Source organism: Callorhinus ursinus, unplaced genomic scaffold (assembly GCF_003265705.2).
Source record: "Callorhinus ursinus isolate GAN/ISIS: 27379988/994484 unplaced genomic scaffold, GSC_fseal_2.0 scaffold106, whole genome shotgun sequence".
In the NCBI taxonomy this organism is placed as follows: domain Eukaryota; kingdom Metazoa; phylum Chordata; class Mammalia; order Carnivora; family Otariidae; genus Callorhinus; species Callorhinus ursinus.
The window spans coordinates 185,505-204,929 of record NW_027397168.1 but is presented as its reverse complement, the minus strand read 5'-3'; the positions used below and the strand labels follow the sequence as shown (position 1 = coordinate 204,929).

Genomic DNA, 19,425 nt, shown 5'->3' with positions numbered 1-19,425 from the left:
ATTCAGTTTTCCCTCCCTTCCCCTCTGGTCCTCTGGGCTATTCCTTATATTCCACATATGAGTGCTTGTGTGTGTGTAATCCACTACATTGGAAAACACAGCTTTCCCTAAGTTATCCACATTCTGTTGCTGATAACTCACAGAAAATATGGGAAAACCACTCTAGAATTTTCTTAAAAAAATGCAAAATCACTACTTAGCACTGATTCCCAGACACTGACAAAAGTGAGTGATCTATATCCTTACTTAATTTTTCTACCAAATTTCAAGTAGCCCTATCATGCATCCCTAAGACTGAGAACACTGACACAGGGATGTTCCAAAAACAATGACCTGTAGTTAGCGATCCAGGTTAACAGCCTAAATAACATAGAATTGTTCCCTTTGGATTTAGGAGAATACTTATTTCAGTGACGTTTTCTTCCCCAACATTTTCACATGATGGAACTATAAAAACCCCCAATTACAATTTTTTAGGGGAGATGAAAAGGTCCTCTTAAAACCTCATTCTTGAAGAATAATTGCCTGCATTACAATTGAAAGCTGACAGGTGTTTGGGAGGTTCCGTTCCACACTCTGTCCTTCATTGTTGCTGCTGGGATGTCTGCTCCGGTCTAATTGGGGCCACTCTGTGGGCAATGGCTCCTTTCATTCTGGCTGTTGTCGAGCTGATTTCCTCTGTCTGTGCACTGATATTTTCTGGTATGGGGTTCCGTCCTTGCCTTTCCTATTTTTTATTTATTTTATGCTGCTAGGGATTCAGTGGAAAAAAGACAAGCTCTTCAGCAAATGGTGCTGGGAAAATTGGACAGCTATATACAGAAGAATGAAACTGGACCATTCTCTTACACCATACACAAAGATAAACTCTAAATGGATGAAAGACCTCAGTGTGAGACAGGAATCCGTCAAAATCCTAGAGGAGAACATAGGCAGTAACCTCTTCGACACTGGCCACAGGAACTTCTTTCAAGACACATCTCCAAAGGCAAGGGAAACAAAAGCAAAAATGAACTTTTGGGACTTCATCAAGTTAAAAAGCTTCTGCACAGCAAAGGGATTCAGAATTTTGGAAAAAAATTCAGCCTTTATCTCATTGTGTACTGTCCCTCTTCCATGTTCTGTACGGTCTCATTTCATCTTCCTTGTCTCTTTAATCTCTCTTGCGCATTTTTCTCTGCTATTTTGTGGGTTGCACATCACATTAATTAGTTGAAAGAGAACTAGTCAGCAGGAAGTTCAAGGCCACAAATTAACACAGGATTCTTCTATCTCAAGGATGGAAGTGGTGTGGCTTACTTAGCCACTGGGTGGCAAACGGAAGGACCCAGTTTCTTCTACTGTTTGGCGTTGCAGACTTAATCAGGATAAATGTCCTCAAGCGCTCATGGCTGTGTAGTATTTGGTGTTCCACTCAGGGGATATTGGCTTCCCAGGCTTTTGGATAACCATGTTTACCAGGATGTGGACAGGCGAGGATTTCAGGGAGGTGTGCGGTGGGGAAACTGAATATGACTCAGGGGAGGGGATCAAGTAATTGGAGGTGGGGCTGAGGTCTTCATGTGGATACAAAGCGTTTAAGGAGGGCATGTATTGCATGGAGCACTGGGTGTTATATGCAAACAATGAATCATGAAACACTGCATCAAAAACTAATGATGTAATGTATGGTGATTAATATAACATAATAAAAAAATTAAAAAATATACACAGTGGCGGTGGGTTGTGATTGAGAATGTCTGGGTCAGACCCTATATTGGATATTGGGTATTTAAAATACATGTTTGTATTAAGGAGGGCACATGTTGTGATGAGCACTGGGTGTTATAGGCAACTAATGAATTGTTGAACATTACATCAAAAACTCATGATGTACCATATGCTACCTGAACACAATAAAAAAAAACCACATGTTTGTTGAAACTTTGCAGCAGTCCCCCTAGCCCCTAAAGGTCCTATTATTTTACCCATTAATAAATAAGGGGACACAGGGGCACCTGGGTGGCTCAGTCGTTAAGCGTCTTCCTTCGGCTCGGGTCATGATCTCGGGGTCCTGGGATCGAGCCCCACATTGGGCTCCCTGCTTGGCAGGGAAGGCTGCTTCTCCCTCTCCTGCTCCCCCTGCTTGTGTTCCCTCTCTTGCTGTCTCTCTCTTTGTCAAATAAATAAATAAAATCTTAAAAAAAATTAAGGGGACACAGTGAGAGGGTTCAATGGTTTGATAGGACATAGCATCTAAGAAGCAGATGGACTTGAAACTAGTGTTCATCAGATGGTAAAGTCTAGCTCCCTTTGTGCAGAAATCAAAAGGTCTTATGGATTTGCAAAACAGCATAGAGTCTGAGTGGTTCTCAGCAGGAGTGACTTGCCACCCATGGGACATTGGGTAATGTTGGAGATATTTCTTTGTCACAACTACGGGGTGCTCCTGGCATCTAATGGGCAGAGACCAGTGATGCCGCTAACATCGTACAATGCACAGGACAGCCCCCACAGCAAAGAATGGTCTGGCTCAAAATTTCAGTAGTGCTAAAATTGAGAAACTCTACAGTCTCTGCATTCATTACTACAGAATAAGTGTCCTCAACCAGGGGACACTTGGCAATGCTTAGAGACGTTTTTTACTGTGATAAAACACACATAACATCAAATTTACTGTTGTCATGTTAAAGTGTGGAGTTTAGCAGCACTTAGTATATTCACCACTATTCATCATCCCCAGTATCTAGTTTCAGAATGTTTTCATCACCCCAAAGAAGCAGACTCATAAATACAGAAAACAAACTCTTGGTTGCCAGAGGGGGGGTGGGTGGGGAATAATCAAAATAGGTGAAGGGGGTTAAGAGGTACAAACTTCCAGTTATAAAATAAATAAGTCACAGGGATGAAAAATACAGCATAGGGAATAAAATCAATAATATAATAACATATGGTGACTACACTTATGGTGAGCATTGTGTATAGAATTGAATCACTATGTTGTACACCTGAAACTAATAAAACATTGTGAACTATACTTCAATAACGATGATAAAAAAATCCCATCATTCTGGGGTTGAAAACCCCACAGCAGTGGACAGCTGCGAGGCTTCCTGCCTGATTCTATGTCTTCAGGACACTGCACCATGCTGGGTAAATAAACACCTAGGAGGAGGAGTCTACTCTTCCTCCTCTCTACCTTCCACAGGGCAGGTATTGGAGACCTCAGCCTCCTGGTGTCAGGTGGGCCCCACTCTCTACGCCTGTGCCTCCACAAGACCCCCCCCAAATCAGCCCCTTACTAGTTCAGCTCTGCAGGTGCAGGCCAGCTGGGGACTGACCATTGTGCCTTCTACTCTCCCATCCTGCTGAGCCTGGGGAGTCCAGAAAGAAGGTGCTGGGCCAACCTGCGCCCAGGATGGGATAGAAACCCTGCAGGTGTGGGGTGCTCTCACCTGGGCTTCTCTTCCAGCGCTGTGTCCAGGCCCAGGATCCCCTAGTCAGAGATTCAGTCCTGCCCCCCACCACATGCTTACTTGACCTTCTTGGTTACAGGGTGGCTGGGGAAGACAGGTGTGGGGTTATAAGCTTCCTTCTCCTATAAAAAGCCTCAGGATAGAAGGTGGCCCGGAGAGCTGAATCCAGGAAGATTCAGGGTTTGATCCTACTTGCCAGACACACTTGCTAGCCCTTCTCTTTCAGGTCTTCCCAATTCCGTGATTGCAAATGGGTGGCCTGTAATTGCAAACAGGTGGTCTGGGTCAATCCATGACAGACTCTGGGGGAGTCAGAAGTGGAACATTCCATCATGGACAAGGAGGGGGAGCCAGAAAAGGAACATTCTATCATGGGCCAAGGTGGGGGGAAGAAGTGGGATATTCCATCACGAGCCAAGTGGGTGGGAAAGGAAATCCAGAAGTGGAATAATCCATTATGGATCAAGGGGGTTGGAAAGCCAGAAGTGAAAGGATCCATGATAGAACAAGGGGGAACCAGAAGTGGAACAATCCACCATAGGTTAAGAGGGGAGCCAGAAGTGGAACAATCCATCATAGACCAAGCGGGGGAGTCAGAAATGGAACAATCCTTGGGGCGCCTGGTGGGTCAGATGGTTAAGCGTCTGCCTTCATCTGCCTTCGGCTCAGGTCGTGATTCCAGGGTGTTGGGATCGAGCCCCACATCGGGCTCCTGGCTTAGCGGCGAACCTGCTTCTCCTTCTTCCTCCCCCCCATCATGCTCTCTCTCTCTTTCTCTCTCTCTATCTCTGTGTCTCAAATGAACAAATAAAATCTTAAAAAAAAAAAAGTGGAACAATCCATCATAGACCAAGGGGGGAGTCAGAAATAGAACAATCCACCATAGGCTCAGGGGAAGTCAGAAGTGGAACAATCCACAACAGACCAAGGGGGAGCCAGAAGTAGAACAATCCACCATAGACTGAGGGGGGAGTTAGAAGTGAAACAATCCATCACAGACCCAGGGGGAGTCACAAGTGGAACAATCCATCATAGACCAAGGGGGGAGTCAGAAGTGGAACATTCCATCATAGATCGGGGGGGGGGGACCTTGACACTTGGGTAGGGAAAAATCTGCAGTGTCCAGAGCACAGGCACAACAATGCACAGCTCAGAGATGGATCCAGATGGACTAGGGAAATACCCTTCTTCCTGCAGAGGCAGAGGACCCTGGACAGAGTTCAGGAGAGACAGGAATGGGCTGGGCTCTCTGCCTCACATCCATTGCCCAACATCGCATTCGACATCTCTGTCTGTTGGGGTCCCACTCAGACTCTCCCTCAGCGCCTGCTGAGTTCCAGCTCCGATGCCCAGGCTAGCCTCCTGGATCTCTCTCTAGACCCAGTGGTTCTCAACTTGGGGTGATCCTTCTCCCACCCCCTTAATGTCCAGAGACATTTTTGGTTGTCACCACTGGGGGAGGGGAGCTACTGGCGTCCAGAGAGTAGAGACGAGATGCTGTTACACATCCTGCAGTGCACAGCAGAGCATCCCCTGCTCCAATCACAAACAATTATCTGGCCCCAAATGTCAGTAGCGCTGAGGTTGAGAAATGCTGGCTTAGATGATTCTCTGCCAGAAAATAAGAACCACCTTCGACCACTCAGTGTGGAGTAGATGCAGGGTTACAATTCCAGGGCAATTCTCCTGACTCAACTTAGAGTAAGACATCTCTATTTTTCAGAGAACTGGCATTAGGTTTCGTGTCTATCTGACCTTCTGACCTTGTCACTCAACTTCCCGGAGCTCACTCGCTCTAGCCATGCTGGGCGCCTGCTATTTTCACAAGCACGCCCCCTTCAGCTTCCCCTCCTGTTCCCTCTGCCTGGGGGTAGGGCTCACGTGGTCACCAGCTGTCCCCAGGCCAGACCTCATGCCACTGCCCTGTTTATGTCCTTCTAGGCCTGAGGTTCTTAACCAGGGGTTATTTTGTCTCCAAAGGGACATTTGGCAATATCCAGAGTCAAGGTTAAGGGGGTGCACCTGGCATCTAGTGGGTAGAGACTGAATTGTGCCCCCTCTCCCCCAGATGCATAGCTTGAAGCCCTAATCCCTACTGGGGCTTTTAGGGGATCATGAGGTTTAAATAAGGCCATACTGGTGGGCTCCTGATCTGACAGCATTGGTGGTCTTATCAGAACCTGTGCCCGTACTGAGGAAAGGCCATCTCCCTGGCAGGAAGAAGTCATTACTAAGGAGCCGAATTGACCGGCACCTCTGTCTTGGACTTCCCAATCTCAGGACTACAAGAAAATAAATTTCTGTTGCTTAAGCCACCCAGTCTTTTGGTATTTTGTTATGGCAGCTGAGCTGATGGAGGCAATCCCCCCCCACAGTACAGGATCAGCTGGCCCCAGATGAGAGGGCCGAGGCTCCCCTAACATGCCGCATTTGAGGGTCTCAGACGTACATGTGCAAGCAGAGATGTCCCAGTGGGTGTCTGATTTGCAGGCAGGTGACTGTCCTGGTGCTTCACACTAACCATGACGGACTTAACAGTTACATTAAATTGACTGTAAAGTTAACTATTACAATGTGGATGTATGATGTATGTGTGTACGTAAGGAAATAGCTAATCTAAAGACAAAGGCGTTTGGCGGAAAGATTGAGGACCTTTGTGTTGGGGTTTTTGAGGACTTTTAAATAGAATAGAGGAATACAGAGGTCAAAGGCATTTACCAACAATGACGCACAAATTAAAGTGTGAGTTGCAGTTGATACCATATATCAGAAAAACACTGTGACATGAATGGAACTGAGGAAATTATACATATAATATATAATATATACTATATATATTAAACACTTAAAATTTATGACAATCTTTTAAAAATATTTATTTGTTTGTTTGTTTGCTTATTTATTTATTTATGTAGGTTCCATGCCCAGCATGGAGCCCAATGTGGGGCTTGAACTCACGGCCCGGAGATCAAGACCTGAGCTGATATGGTGATGGGCATTAAGGAGGGCACGTGTTGGGACGAGTACTTGGGGTTATATGTAACTGATGAGTCACTAAATTCTACTCCTGAAATCAGTACTGCACTATATGTTAACTAACTTGAATTAAAAAAAAAAAAAGAAAAGTTAAACTCTTGACTGAGCCGCACAGGTGCTCCCAAAAATATTTATATATAAGATCTTCACCTGGTTCGACTTCCAAAAGGCAAACTGATGAAAGGACACTTGTTAGGAGAAATAATAAAAATATCAATATCTACCCACAAACACGTAAATGACAAATGCATCATTACCTGCTAATTTGTGCGGCACTTCCTCCCAGCAGCGATCAGAGAAGAAGCATGAGTATAGAAAAGAGCAAAGGAGCCGTGAACAGAGTGGGGAGTTTTCCAAATGAGAAGAACAACTTTGGTGGTAGGAAGATGATGAGTCCAGGCTGGCTGGAAGAACCTGATAAAATAACCCGAAGTTCCAGAAAACAACAACAACAACAACAACCTTGGGTTCAGAGAGACAGATTTGATTTGAGCATCTGTCTTAGAGAAATTGAAACCACGGCATTAAATGAGATCCACCCAGACTTGTATCCAGAGAAAGGCGGGTCTACCATGGAACCCACAAGCTCTGAGGGTGGAGAGCCTGCAAACTGAAGGTACAGGATAGTCAGAAAACGAGTGGAGGAGGCCAGTGAAGCTAACTGTTTCAAGGAGGAAGTGGTCATACAACCAACAGAGGAACAAAGGTGAGACACGGGCTGAGAAGCATCCACTGTGAGTTCCAGGAAGCCATTAATGTTTATCACAAAAACAGCTTCAGCGGAAGTGTGTGTGGGCGGAGAAACCAGCTCCCAGTGGGTTGATGCCTGAGTGTGAGGGGCCAAGCAGAAAACTGGTCTTCAGAGCCATAGACCAGTAAGAGTAGAGGGATGGAGCTTTCCCCACATAACCGTCCATGTTCTGAAGCTTGAGCTCCCATTGATAACTCAAAGTTGGAAAAGTCAGGTCCCAGTGGTGGTGGAACATTGACATATCTCTAGGGTGACATCACATCCTTATAACATTGCTGAGAAGGAGCTACTGTTCCTCCTTTTGGCAAATGGAAGGTGGAAATAGAGGGGACCTACCTTGTCTCAGGAACACAGGTTTTTCATAGAGACTGAATTTGGTCCTTTCCCCGCTACCTCCTGATTCTGCACTAGATTTGTCGTATGAAACGAGATGAAGAAAACAGGGCACACAGCCTGGAGAGCCAGTCTTATTGTAATTAGGAATATGGAAGAATCTGGGGTAAATGCAGAAAGAAGGGAGGTTGGACTGAGTAGGGAAAGGAGGTGTCACTCAGCCCTCAAACATCACCTTACCTAATGTCTGTGAGACCATGCTACTGTAGCACCAACCTGTCCAGCACCAGAGACAGTCTAGCACCAGAGCCCCAGTGATGTGCTGTAGAGTGATGAGCGTGCCTGCTTCTCAAAAATGCTTTCATGTATTATTCAGCATGAGAAAGAAGGAAATCCTGCCATTTGTGACAACATGGGTGAACCTTGAGGGCATTACTAGAGGTGAGATAAATCACACAGAGAAGGGCAAATACCGTATGTTGTCACTTATATGTGGAATCTGAAAAAGCTTAACTCACAGAAACAGAGAGGAGAGTGGTGGTGGCCAGGGGATGGGGGTGGGGGAAATGGGGAGACGTTGTTTGAGGGTATGAACTAGCAACTAGTAAATAAGAAGGTCCTGGAGGTCTAATATAGAGTATAGTGATTCCAGACAATGATATTGCATCATTAAGAGACTACATCTTACTCATTCCCACCACAACAAAGAAATGATTATGTGATACAACAGAGGTGTTCACAAACACTACAGTGACAATCATATTGCAATATGTAAGTGCATATTGTGTATCAAACCAGCTTGTGGTCCATCTTAGATTGACACAATGTTATATGTCAATTATATTTCAATAAAAAATGAAACCTTTTCAGTTTGGGAAGATGGGCCATTAATTTGTATCTCTGACTTTGCCCCAAATGTATCTTCTTACCGTGCAGCTCATGGTTCACCTGTGGGTAGGAGTGAGAGGGAAATGTCCCCTTCTTCATCCACCCAAGTTGTCCAGAGTCCTTCGTCCAGAGCTGATCCTGCTACCTGCTTAGTCATTGTTTCTTTTTTTTAAGTTTTTATTAAATCCCAGTTAGCTAACATCCAGTGAAATATTAGTTTCAGGCACATAATTCAATGATTCAACACTTCCATACATCACCCAGTGTTCATCATAACAAGTGCACTCCTTAATCACCATCCCCTCACCCACTTCCCCTCTGGTGATCATCAGTGTGTTCTCTATAGTTAAGAATCTATTTCTTGGTTTGTCCCCTCTCGTTTTTTTCCCTTGTTCATTTGTTTTGTTTTTTAAATTCCACATATGAGTAAAATCATATAGTGTTTGTCTTTCTCTGATTGACTTACCATAACTTATCATCAATTAGCATAATACACTTTAGCTCCACCCACATCATTGCAAATGGCAAGATTTCATTCTTTTTGATGGCTGAGTAATATTCCATTGTATATATACACCTTCTTTATCCATTCATCAGTTGATGGACATTTGGGCTGCTTCCATAATTTTCAGCCATCATTTCTAAGCAATAAAATGAAATATGACTTATGTGCCTAAAATATGTCAAAGGTCTCCACTTTCTCTGAGCCATTATCAACTGTCATCTAGAATAATGTAGGAGTCTCCTAATTGGTCTCACTGGATATGTTCTTTCTCATTTGCAAATGGAAACAAGCTTAGCAGAACCAGAATACAAAGGAATTTTCTTACTGGGACAATGAATATCTACAAAAAACTATAGCAATTTGCTTACTCAGTGGTAAGATATTAAAAATATTCCCCATAATATTGGTACTAAGAAAAGGATCCTTGCTATCCATTAATGTGCTGGAGGTTCTAGCCAGGTAGTTAAGACAGTAAAAAAGAAATCAATTTTACAAAAAATTCTAAAAATTTTTAAACCTAGAAATAATCTTAAACTGTCAAAATTAAGTGAAATTTGCAAGACCACTGAGTACATATTAGATATACAAGAGCCAATTTTATTTTTATAATACCAGCAATAAACAACAGTGATAAAATTATTTAAAGAATGATACCACTTACAAAATAAAAGTCACATACCTAGGGATCTATCTGGGGATGATATAACTATAGGATATATCTTGTGGAAATCTAACAAAAGATGTGCACATTCTGTACACAGAGGACTACACGATATTATTTAAAGAAATCAGGGAACATGTAAATACATGGCAAAATATAACACATTTAGGGTGCAAACTTGCATGGATTTAAAGATTGAAGAGATGATAATTCCCCCTAAATCGATCTGTAGCTTTAGTACAATTTCCTGCACAACCCAGGCTGGTCTTTTGTGACAACCGACATCCTAAAGTTAATATTGAAATCTAAAGGGCTCAGAATAATCTAGGCAATTCTGAAAAGTAACAAAACCAGCAAATATTACCAATCTCAGGACCAGGACCCATCATCCATTGCTGGACCTCCCTCTGGGTTATCAGTTTGTCTTCTCTCTGATTGGCAACCCCAGAAATAGATGACATTCTCAACTGTGCTGTTTCTCCATGGTTTTGTTTTCTTCTGCTTATTCTTTTCTCTCTCTAATTGGAAGGATCTTTCTGCAATGCACACGTCATCCTATCCCAGCCATGATAAAAGTGCTAAATGAGCTCCCTTTGCCTTAAAGATGAGATGTGCATTTAAGATGTGGCTTCCATGGCTGTGCTTGGTGTGATGCACCCAGTGTCACCCAGAATCAAAGCTCTACTAATACTACATGGTTTTCACCCTCTGTCCCACATGTGAGCCTCTGCATGAATTGGTGCAGACCCCTGCCACTGTCACCCCCATTCCTCATTTGTATGCCCTCCTCAATGTCTCTCTAGAATGTAATTTTGCATAGAAAGAAGCTCCAGTGGCATCCTGTATTTCTTCTATCCCAACTTGTCCCCTTTCCCTGCATTTACTCACTTTCTTGAAGATCTGCTCTCCTGGACAATCATCCCTGTTCTAGCAGGGATGTGGTCCTTTTACCAGTGCCTGGCACATAGTAGGCTCTGGTTGCAGAGACTGCAGCTGCCTATCACAACTCTGCCACATCCCTCCTCACTCCATTGGTAACAGAAATGCCAGCATTTATCTCGTCACAGAGACGCCTGGAATAAAGGCTATCTTCCTCAACCTCCCTTGCATCCAAGTGGGGCAAGCTATTAGGTTCTAACCACTGAGAAATAAATGGAAGTGTTTTTGTTTTGTTGTGTTTTTTATCATGTTAGCACTTTAATGGTTAAAAAATTTTTTAATTTTATTTTATTATGTTATGTTAGTCACCATAAAATACATCATTAGTTTTTGATGTGGTGATCCACGATTCATTGTTTTCGTATAACACCCAGGGCTCCATGCAGTACATTCCCTTCTTAATACCCATCACCGGGCTAACCAATTCCCCCTCCCACCTCCCCTCTAGAACCCTCAGTTTGTTTCTCAGAGTCCATCGTCTCTCATGGTTCATCTCTCCCTCCGATTTCCCCCCTTCATTTTTCCCTTCCTTCTCCTAATGTCCTCCCTGCTGTGATGGAAGTGTTTTTAAGTGTTTCCGATAAACCTCCATAACAAACAATTGGCCGGTACTTTCTCTCCCTTTCCCTCCCTTCCTTCTTCCCCATGCTTCATTTCGCTGTCTGGAATACAAACTGGGTGCAACATTTCAAAAAGAGTAATGCTCTACTTAACCATCTGGTCTAGTCCTGTTAACCAGTTTTGGAAGATTTTGACTTGGAGCAGTGTGGGAAACAGCCTTGTGTGGAAAAGACCCCTCCATCCTTCTGAGGAGGCTCTCAAGCCCCTGCACTTATATCTGGAGATCCAAAATTCTTCTACCTTACACATTTTTCCCCCCTTGAGACTGTAGGTTTCCTGCCATAGCTTAGGATATGGAAAATTTGGGATGTCATAAACACACTCTGAGGAAGTCCATCATGTCTTGGGATAAAGAACATTATGATTCAGTATCAACAGAAGTTCTTGGTCTGTGAAGACCTAGCAGATGAAGAACAGAAAGGACACTCAGTACTGATCCACTGGTACTGAGGTAACAATTTGTGTGAGTTTCAGTTCCCCATTGTACTGGGAATAATAACAGCTACCATGCATTGAGTTAACTTACATGTGTCAGAGCCTATACTGGTTTCTGGATATTCTTTATCTCATTAAAAATGCATGTCCAACCCTTTTGAGGTTGGAATTAATGTTCTCTGATACATAACAGGAACTCAGATTTAGAGAATGGATTTGACACCGTGTGAGGTGTCAGAATCTTGAGGAGGGCAGGGACCCATATAATGGTTATATTAATGGGTTGATCAAGAAGAAGTTCTCAAGGAACAAAGGGTCCAGATAGCATTTCAAGGACAATAATTAGGAGTCTCGAGAGCTAAGCTGAGCTACAGCCTCATTTGTATATCCATTGACCTGACGTATATTTCCGGAGAACGCTCTTAGTGTCAGGAGCTGTGAGCACAGCCACCAGACCCAACACAGACTTAATTCACACAAGTTCACTGTAGAGACAGGAAAATGGATATGTATGCAGTGTTAGAGCCCCAGTGATGTTACAGACGAACAACAGGTGCTTTGGGAGCATGGAAGTGATATCTGAAGTCAAGTTGGAGGGTTTGGGGAGCTTTCTTGGGGGGAAACCCAAGGAGGAAGGCAAATTCTGGATAAAGAAGTGAGGAAGACAGAAGCTTGAGGTGGTATAAGAGAGAGGAATTGGGACAAGGCTGAGACCTAGCCAGGACACACTCAGCTGTACGTGTGCTCACAGCCTGCATCTCCATTAACCCGGTGGTGCCTCTCTGGGTGATGTTCCTTTTGATAAATGCCTATTCTGTACTGGTTATTATTATTTTTTTCTGTACTTGTTATTAAAAATCTTGAATGACATATTGCAGCAAAGGAAAGAAGAACTAGGGATAAAGACCAAAGCAGGAAGGAAATATTCTGTGGTGATGCTGTTTACAAAGGAGATACATTTGGTGAAAACCAGGGTGGTTAAAACTTTGGTTTTCATCAGGCAGGCACAAAAATGCTTACACTCAACAAGAGACAAGAGGGTCTGTCTGCAGGAGAAATTAGGTCTTTCATTCCCCCTGCCCAACTCCTCCTGGAAGCTTAGACTCCACGCAGCTGTCCTTCAGTTTCCTGCAGGGAACCCCCCTCCATGGATACAACACAGAGCTCACTCAGCTCAGGGTCAAGGCCAGCGTTCAGCTCTACCTGTGGCCAGCACCTCTCTCAGTCATTTGTCCAGGCGTCTCTGTGTTCTGGACCTTCTCCTGCGTTCCTGACTTGAAGCCCCATTGGCTTTTTTTTTAAAATTTTTATTGTTATGTAAATCACCATACATTACATCATTAGTTTTTGATGTAGTGTTCCATGATTCCTTGTTTGTGCATAACACCCAGTGCTCCACACAGAATGTGCCCTCTTTAATACCCACCACCAGGCTAACCCATCCCCCCACCCAAAAATATGGAATGCTTCACGAATTTGTGTGTCATCCTTGCACAGGGGCCATGCTAATCTTCTCTGTATCGTTCCCATTGGCTTTTTCTTGTGCCCTCTTCCTCCAAAGCCAGTCTTCAGCCAGGAGGCACATGAGGGCCACCAGGACCAGGAAAGCCAGACCGATCCGAAGGAGATTCTGGGCAGTGTGATCCCAGAGGCCAAGGTCTGGGGTCAGAAGAACAGACTGGTGGCTGACAGGAATGGATGGACATGCCTCGCCCTGCCTCTCCCTCTCCCCGTTCCAGATCACGCTCCTTCACAGACTGCCCTGCTCGCTGCTTGCCTACCTTGCTGGAATTCTGCTTCTGTGGTTAACAAGTCGAGGTCCCAAAGGTCTGCGGATGATAGGGAAGTGAAGCAGTGAGAAAAAGAGAGAGTGTTGGCCTCTGCCCAGGCTGCCGCTCCTCCCCTCGGTTGGACCCCATGGCCTTGTGCAGCTTCTCCAGGTCCCCACCCCACCCTCCAGGTCCTAGTGGCTTCATCTGGCAGGTAGAGAGGAAGAGCCAAAGGACAGGCAAACCCGAGGGGGAATTCAGCTCCAGGACCTCCCACCGGGCATGTCTTCCCTCTGGCCCTCAGCTTCCTCATTATGTGGGTCAACATGGCTTCTTCCTCACATGTTGGATGACTCACAGTCTCCCCATTTTCTTCCAGCTCTGAGCCCACACCCCGTCCCAACCAGCACCGGGCAATGTCACTCCCAGTGGAGGGAGTTAGTTACTCCCGGTGCTGGCCCTCCCCCTACCTTGGGCCCTCCCCCTGCCATTACTCAGTGGCCACTCCCTCTCTCTGGAACCTTCTTTCCCATGTAGCCATAGAACGAACGCCCTTAGTTCTTTAGGTAGTTGCTCCGCTGTGAGGCTGATTCAGACAGCTCTAATATTGCCACCTGCCCTCCAGGTCACCCTCACCTTGTTTGTTCTTTCTTCCACCACTGTTTGCTCCCCCTGTGCTAAATGCCTGCCTTATTTCTCTGGCTTTGACTCATGGTCTGTCTCCCGCTGGGATACAAGTGCCGCAAAAGCAAGGGTATTTGCTCCCCTGAGGGAACTGCAGGTCATGGCAAATGCCAGACAGTCAATGGATATTTCGAATGAACGACATGTTTTTAGTGTCACTGGGAGGCTCTGATCACCCCCCACCCAAGTTTAGAAGTAACTGTTACTCACCAGAAAAAGAGTTGTGTTCTGTGGGTGCAAGGCTGGTGTCCCCAACATCTTCTGGCAGTGGAAACAAAGAAGACCGTAAGGGTTTTGGGTTTCCTCTGGTCTTCCCACCTAGTCTCTGTGTCCTCCCTCTCTCTGTCCCTCTGGCCTTCTTCCTCAGGAAAAATCAACTGGGCCTCTGCAAAAATGTATGTGGATGAGGGCACTGCAGGGAGGTGCCCTCTGCATCTTCCCCCCTGTCCCTTTGCTGCCTTCCTCATCACTGGTTGGGGTTCACTTGGGGTTCCGCAGAGGACATGGGGGAAATACGGTTATCCTCACCTGTGACCAGGAGCTTCACAGGCTCACTGGGGAAAGACCATGCATGGTTGTTATAAGAGCCAAAACATCTGTACGTCCCTCTGTGGGCTGTGGTCACAGGACCCATGGGGAACTCCACCTGGGTGTTCCCATATCTGTGTTGAGGGCGGCCAGATCTTCCCTCCTTGAGCAGAAAGAACTTGTTTGTTGCAGTGCCTAGTTGGCAATAGAAGGTCACGTTCTTTCCTGAGGTCACCTCAGGCCCAGGATGAACGGAGAGGGTGGGTGTGTCATACATTTCTGTGGGAGAAGGAGACAGGAAGGTTAAGAGAGTCTTTATCCTGCCTCCTATGTCTCCCTTCCTTCTTGGCCTTAAGACTGGGATGTCACACCCAAGAATCTCTGTCTGCTCTGCTTTGGTCATGGACATGCCCTCCCTGATCTCTCCCTTCAAGATTGAGACACTCACTCCTCTAACTTTCAGGGGCATTAGCATGACTCTCTCTCTGGGAATTGCCTAACATCAGTGGTTCTCAGAGTTAGAGATCCTTGGGACCAGCGACATCAGCATCAGCGGGAAGCTTATCAGAAATGCCGATTTCCAGGCTCCACCCCAGACCCACTGCATCAGAAACTCAGGGGTAAGGAAGCCAAATGTGTTTTAAAAATTATTTTTGTTTTACATTGTTATGAAATACATTACACATAAAATTTACCATCTTAACCAATTTTATGGGTACAATTCAGTAGCATTGAGTACATTCACATTGTCATGCAACCATCACCACCATCCATCTCCAGAACACTTTTCATCTTGCAGAACTGAAACTGTCCCCATTATTAAGCACCCTCTCCCCATCCCTGCCCCCCAGCCCCTGGCACCCACAATTCTGCTTTCTGTCTCTATGAATCTGACCATCCTAGCTCCCACACAGAAGTGACTCCTACAGTATTTGTCCTTCTGTGACTGGTTTATCTCACTCAGCATAATGCCCTCAAGGTCCGTCCATGACGTAGCAGGTGTCCGAAACTCCTTCCTTTTCAAGGCCGAATAATATTGCATCATGTGTATCGATCACATTTTGTTCATCCATTACTTTGTCAGTAGACACTGAGCCTGTTGCTACCTTTTGGCTACTGTGAATAGCGCTTCCGTGAACATGGGTGTACAAGGGCCATCTGTGTTTTCACGAGCCCTCCAGGTGATTCTGATACCTGCTTAAGTTTGAAAACCACATTCCTCAGCTGAACGAGCCTGAGACTGCCTTCCCTCCCAACCCCTTTCTACTCTGTCTTTTTCCATATCATCATTTACTCCTTAGGTGCTCATGATTGATTTGTCCTGACTTATACTCGTGGTCTGTCTTCCCCTGCTAGAATACAAGTGCCATAAGAGTCCGGATGTTTGAATGGAACCTCCTCCCTAGAAGGGGTTGACACTGGTGGGTACAGAACCCCTAGCCTCATCTCAAGACCACTCAGAATGGCCATCCCAGGTCCAGAGTTCCACATTTGCTTGGCTGAGGTGTCTGTGGAAACTGCACCATGGTCTAGCTTCTGCCTTTTGCCTGGCCTGTTTCCCTCACTCCTCATCGCTGGGGTCACTTTTGAAGATGCTCCCCAGTGTTCCCCCCTGCACACATGCATCCATCTCAGAGCATCTCACCTGGAGAACCTGACCTAAGACCAATCTGCCTCTAGGTCATAGGTAACCGTTGAGTGAGGTTGAATGACACCAAAGGAGATTAATAAATAAATGGTGACCCTCCCCAGGATTCAGGCTGAGGATGGGACAGTTACCTGTTATCACCAGATCCAGAGGGTCACTAGGGTTTGACCAGAGCTCCTTGCTTCGGTAAATGCACTTGTATTGCCCTGCAGTGAGCAGGGTCATGGCTGGGATGTGGAACATGACTATGTTCCTCCTTCCAAGTTGTTTTGGGCTCTGCTGGGCAGAGAGGTGTCCCTCAAAATACAGCTGGTATTCAACGGCCTCAGGAGTCCCCTGGCATAAGATCAACACTCGCATTCCCTTTGGAATCATGAAATCTGGCTTGGCCCAGATGATGGGTTTCGAAAGAATCTCTGGAAGGGAATCAGAGGCTGGAGTTCCAGATAAAGTCCCTTCCCACCCACATTTCCACCCGGTTGCTGGTCCCAAGCACTCCTAGCAAACCAGAGCCCCTGCTCTCTCCTCTGGTGGCTCCTAGGTGGATACTTTGTCTGAGCCCAGTAGAGAGACTCTGGGGCTCTGAAGGAGGGACTCACGCTTCTGGGTGCTGATGGTCTGGCTCAGGTACAGCCCTGGAAGACAAGAACAGTGAGACATGTTGCCCCCCACACCCAGACCCCTGGATTCTGTCTCCCTCACCTGCAAGAACTCACCAAGGTAGAGCAGGGCACTGAGTGTAGAGGTCATAGTACTGATTGTACCAGGAGAATGTTGAGTAGCTGGGTGGAGACTGAGTCCAGCAGGCCGGGAAGATGCACAGGATGTGGTGGGTGAAGCCCAGCACTAATCACCATGGGGCTTTCACACTGACTTTTTACAAGATGGTTCACAGTTTTCCTTCTACCTCTGACCATGAGGCATAAGGACTGGTCATTGTCCCCATGACACATCTGGTCATCTCTGTGGTCTAACCAGATCCTCTGACAATTGTCTGCCCCACCTGAAACTCATTTCAGGGTCTTCTTCCAAATTTTGAAATGTGGACATTATGCCCAGGAAAGGCATACAGAAGTGTACAGAGCAGAAACCTTAGAATCATTAAAAAATATGTGTTTAATCTTGGCTCCTCTTTGTTTGGTATGCATATGCTTGGGTCAGTTAATTGGTTTCATTAGAATGAAATGATAATGCTATCTTCTCCAAAGATTTGTTACAACATTTCAAAAAATGCAATTTTTGAAACAAAATGTTCTGTTTCTTACATAAGTATATTCCTTTAGTCTGTTATAAAGCAGAAATTAAATATTAAAATCTTAAATATTTTAATATATTTTAAAACTCAAAATGTGTTTTTTTCCTCAAAGAGTCTAAATAATTTTGGAAAATGAAATGTAATGCCAATTTATATTCTGCCTTACATTCTATGAGGAAATCTCCCCCAATCTATTACCATTGTTCTTATTTCTTGATTTTGTGGTTGAATATATTCCATTCACTTTCTTATTTACATATAGTAAAACCCACTCATTTCTTGTTCAGTTCTATATGAGTTTTGATAAATGTATATAGTCATGTAACCAACACTTAAGTCAAAATATAGGACAATTTTGTCCTAGTATAAGTGGTATTGGTAGTGTTTGTCCTTGTGTGTCTGACTTATCTCACTTAGCATAATGCCCTGTGGGTTCATTCCTGTGGTTGCAAATGATAGGATTTCTATTCCATTCTTTTCTGTTGCCTCCAATCCTTGACTCCAAATTCCAGCACCCATCTTCTCCAGCCAGCCAACACCCACCCATGCCACCTGTCTAGATGGTCTCCACCAAAATGGCCTTAAAACATTTTGAGGGAGGGCATCATTCTCACGTATCTATAAAGTCTTTTTCAGAAGCCATCCTGGAGAAGAAAAGCTCAAGTGAGATGGTCACTCTTGAGATGACAGCTTGTGCATTTACTCCTGGGCAGATTTAGACCTAAAATCAGAAGCTCTGCTCTCCCTGTAAAAAGGGTCATACCCTGGATTGCTACTGTCTTGATCTCCCCATTAGGACTCGCTAAGGATATAGCGGGGCGGGGGTTCTTCCAGCTGACTTCCTGTGTGCATCTTTTAGGAAACTTACAGGAAAGATGGGTGCAGAAAAAAGTAGTAGGCGAGGACCCAGGACCACCCACTGGAGTTTTTTACGTTGACCTCATTTCTGGAGAGTGGGCACAGCCAATGTCTGTGAGAAACCTGGCTATGTGCCATGGGTTTTTTGTTTTGTTTTGTTTTGTTTTTTGTTTTTAAAACAAATTTCAAGTGTGGACTTGACCTATGGAAACATTTAGATACCAAACCATGGGGGAGAGAGGCAGTGGTTGCTAGTTCAGAGGAGACAATGAGGCAGGCTTGCCTATAGATGACGAAGATGTCTCTGGGCCAAGAAGGGATCTGGTCTCACTTCTCTCCCATAATACATCTTAATTTACTCATCATTGTCAGCCTAAAGTCCATTCATAACATGAAGGTAAGGTTCCTGGTGAGTGGGTCCCTGTGTCAGAAAAGAGCTAGTTGTCCTTTGGGGATAAAGTGACAGAGAAGTAGTTCTCTTGGTATGGTGAGAACGTTCTGCTACCTCTCACTTAGAGAGTTTGAGAGTCTATTCAAGAGGCTGGTTGCCTGATAACATGTTCCTGTGAAATTGTTTTAAAAGTTGTGGGGAGCTCCCTGGAATTTAAGTCAGCCTCCTGGCACCACAGAGGATCAGGTTAGTATCTCCATGGCATGGCCCTAATTGGAGTTGGGTCTGGACTTTAGAGAATGGGTCTAGCCTCGGTTTCCTTGTGGCTTTTTTCTCTGCTAACTACTTTAATAATTTACATAGGCATATGAGAGTTCTGTATCTCAAGTCCCTTGGTATTGCTAATTCTTCCATAATATTTGGGGGTTTCTTTGTTTCTTTATGAAGTTTGCAATTTTTTATTGCTGGTTATTCACAGTGAGTTTTCCTACCTATGGGATTCCAATGTTTATTGTTGTGTGTACTTGTAGCGAAAGTGTTGCCTTCCATTTGATTCTTCTGGAGGGCCCAGGTGTCTCAGCAGGCTGTAAGCAATCTTACATTCATTTGTGGTTTTGGTCCTACATAGCTCAGAAGTGGAATTCAACATCACACTCTTGTGGAAGATG

At 44.9% G+C, this 19,425-nt stretch overlaps 1 protein-coding gene and 1 non-coding gene across 6 annotated transcripts; both read right to left on the bottom strand.

Annotated features, from left to right (window-relative positions):
- Positions 1-11,038: 11,038 nt before the first annotated feature.
- Positions 11,039-17,424, bottom strand: NCR1 (natural cytotoxicity triggering receptor 1). Of its 5 annotated transcripts, none has more exons than XM_073889296.1 (7): positions 16,970-17,424; positions 16,853-16,888; positions 16,385-16,669; positions 14,606-14,884; positions 14,288-14,338; positions 13,406-13,453; positions 11,039-11,588 (listed from the first exon to the last, which is right to left on the bottom strand). In XM_073889296.1, the coding sequence occupies exons 1-7, from the start codon at positions 17,001-17,003 to the stop codon at positions 11,548-11,550; spliced, it is 774 nt and encodes a 257-aa protein (XP_073745397.1). In that variant the 5' UTR covers positions 17,004-17,424; the 3' UTR covers positions 11,039-11,547. The 5 variants fall into 5 exon arrangements, with proteins under 5 accessions (XP_073745397.1, XP_025704929.1, XP_025704928.1 ...); XM_025849143.2 differs by lacking the exon at positions 11,039-11,588 and adding an exon at positions 12,965-13,283; XM_025849144.2 differs by having other exon boundaries at positions 16,853-17,424.
- On the bottom strand, positions 13,077-13,183 carry LOC112806911 (U6 spliceosomal RNA). Its single transcript, XR_003203975.1, has one exon. It is a non-coding gene; the product is annotated as a U6 spliceosomal RNA (small nuclear RNA).
- Positions 17,425-19,425: the final 2,001 nt, after the last annotated feature.

Bases quoted from the DNA above. Each gene is read 5' to 3' on its own strand.
- NCR1 (XM_025849141.2), bottom strand. From the start codon at position 17,003: ATGACCTCTACACTCAGTGCCCTGCTCTACCTTGGTGAGTTCTTGCAG. The intron at 13,454-14,287 runs GTGAGTAACAGT...TATCATCCGCAG, and splicing joins AGAACACAACTCTTTTTCTG to ACCTTTGGGACCTCGACTTG. The intron at 13,284-13,405 runs GTAGGCAAGCAG...TTCTGACCCCAG, and splicing joins AGAAGCAGAATTCCAGCAAG to ACCTTGGCCTCTGGGATCAC.